Source organism: Sinocyclocheilus grahami, unplaced genomic scaffold (assembly GCF_001515645.1).
Source record: "Sinocyclocheilus grahami isolate Dianchi unplaced genomic scaffold, SAMN03320097.WGS_v1.1 scaffold645.1, whole genome shotgun sequence".
Lineage (NCBI taxonomy): Eukaryota > Metazoa > Chordata > Actinopteri > Cypriniformes > Cyprinidae > Sinocyclocheilus > Sinocyclocheilus grahami.
In genome coordinates, this window is record NW_015505824.1 from 429,010 (window position 1) to 431,406 (window position 2,397).

The 2,397-nt window shown below is 35.0% G+C and overlaps 1 protein-coding gene across 1 annotated transcript in view; it reads left to right on the plus strand.

The window, feature by feature from the left end:
* LOC107558397 (very-long-chain (3R)-3-hydroxyacyl-CoA dehydratase 4-like) overlaps positions 1 to 1,596 on the plus strand; it is a 12,241-nt gene extending 10,645 nt beyond the window's left edge. The window contains exons 4-5 of the mRNA XM_016242063.1: positions 780 to 914; positions 1,323 to 1,596. Of these exons, the coding sequence (XP_016097549.1) occupies positions 780 to 914; positions 1,323 to 1,405 (218 nt within the window). The 3' untranslated portion in view covers positions 1,406 to 1,596. The remainder of the gene's footprint in view (positions 1 to 779; positions 915 to 1,322) is intronic.
* The last annotated feature ends 801 nt before the right edge of the window (positions 1,597 to 2,397 follow it).

Consider the following 2,397-nt stretch of genomic DNA (forward strand, 5'->3'; position numbering starts at 1 on the left):
GGATAGACAAAGAGTTCATAGACGGCCTCCTTGGCCGTGACAGGACAGAAACTATGTGCTAAGACTGGTTAATTTATGTTTAGTGGAAGTAGAAATTTAGCTTAATTCATAAATTTTGAAAATTCATATGTGAATACAATAGTATGCATAAACACAAAATATTTTTAACTGTTTTTTGTTTTTTTTAAATAAAAAACATCTACGTTAACACTTTTATGAAAATAAATTTGACCACAGATTCTCCTTTTTAAAGAAGAATAACTTTTAATGTCTAAATTGAGTCCTGATGTCCTCTAGAAACTAAAATAAAATAAACAATAAAATGATTACAATATTTGTCATGTATCTTATGTTTCAAACATAACATAATTTAAGCTTTTTGATATTCTTGCTCGGCGCAACAGAGTTTGCAGACTTTAACATTGTTCTTACAATCTGACATGGTAAAACTAAAACTGTTGCCCAAAACGTGAACACAGCCTTGTCTGGGCCTGCACAAATTGTCTTAAGAACATCATTTAAAATTGAAAGCTGATCTGAGTCAACCGGAAATGAGTTAGCACACTTGTTTTATGGAGAGTATAGTGATGTTGAATTTAGTGGTTAGTCAGGAAATGTGTTGACAAAAAACTAATCATGCTGCAGCGTGCCCAACTGTGATGAGTCACAGCTCATTTCATTCAACATTACAGAAAAATGAGCCTCGGTAGGGTAAAATATTTTAGTCAGCTTTCAGTCACTAACCACATTCTCTTTTTGTCCTCTTTCTTTTATTTTAGGAATAAGCATTTTGCATATGTTGCCATACTTGTCCGAGTCTGAAGGAAAGGATTCGGTGCAGCTTAAAGTACCTGCATCAATATTCATTTATTCCCCATACATTCTTATGGGTTGGTTACTTCTTCTTGTATTAGGTAAAATTATGTAATTTGCCTTAAAAAAACGTACAAACATCTGCATTTCATTGTATTTGAAACAAAATATCAGACTAATCAAACCTTTTTGCAATATCAAGATTTTTCCAGTTACTTTTAACAAACTGTAACCACAAATGTAGTTTATCACATTAATTATGAACATGCTCCACTAATCTTTAACTAGAAAATGTCAAAGTACTAAGATAACCAAATATGGTGGTATTTTTGTTATGTAATGCAGTGACATTCATACATTCTAGTGTGGCTTCAGTATCTAAATACTTTTATGGCCACTTTTTTTTTGTACATTTGCTCATTATTTAACAACTGCATGCATAAAGTCATTTAAATTTTCATGAAGTCACGAGTGGTTCAGCTGATTGTCTTCATCTCACTGTTTTGAAGGATCCAGTTTAACAGTACTACTCTTGCTGAAGGAAAGGAAGGAGGATCTTGAGAGCTGGAATAAGAAACTGAAGAAAGACTAACCAGAGAAATTATCAGTACAGGTTCTCCTATTCACCAGTGCCAAACATTTTAACCTTAGGAGTATTAATTGGAGGCGGAGTGGCTTGTTGAACTCCGCCCTGTGTCGAAACACAATTATGTTTGTTTGTTAAGTGTTACAATTGTAAGTATTTACAGTTTTTCTGAATTGCTAATACACATTTCTTAAAACCATCACTCTTTTTCTCAAAACCTTAAAACATATCCAAACCTTCAAACTAAATTCACAGAACCCCTGACTCTTCTGGCAAAATCAATCGCTTCAAAACCATTTCACCTGTACTCAAAATCAAACAAAGCTTTCAAATCATACACACATTAGTCAATAATATACACACTACAGATCATTCAATAGACAATACATCAAAAAATGGAGAACACAGTGTCCAGTGCATGTAGTTACAAAACCTGTTTATTTTATTTAGTATATATTTTGCAATAACACACACACACACACAACAAAAGAAATACCTAAGTTTGGTGAATATATTTCTGTCATGACAACTCTCGGAGCGATTGGCATGGTAAAGTACATGACAATGTTAATGTATTTGGTCTTGGCGGAATAGATCTGCTACGCTGCTGCTGCTGCGGCAGAGCGAGTACCGATACTTGCTACTGCCAATACATCCACAACATGCTGCTGTGAGCATGTAAGAAATATTGCTGCTGCAAATATAACATACATGAAATAACCTATAGTGTACATGAATCACCTCGTAGCAGATTTATACAGGTGGAGCTGGGGAAGGTGGAGGGTTTCTGAAGCAAACTAGTGTTGGGTTGTTCTTGAACGATTCGTTCATTTTGAACGAATCTTTAATGTGACTCGGGAAGAACGAGTCGTCTCCGGGAGTGATTCGTTCAGTCACGCATGCGCAACATCCTATAGGTTCTGTACTGGAATTAGTCAAGTAGTTCACCTGTTTCGAGTCTTCGGGTTTTTTGAGTCATTCGTTCATCACGTGACAGA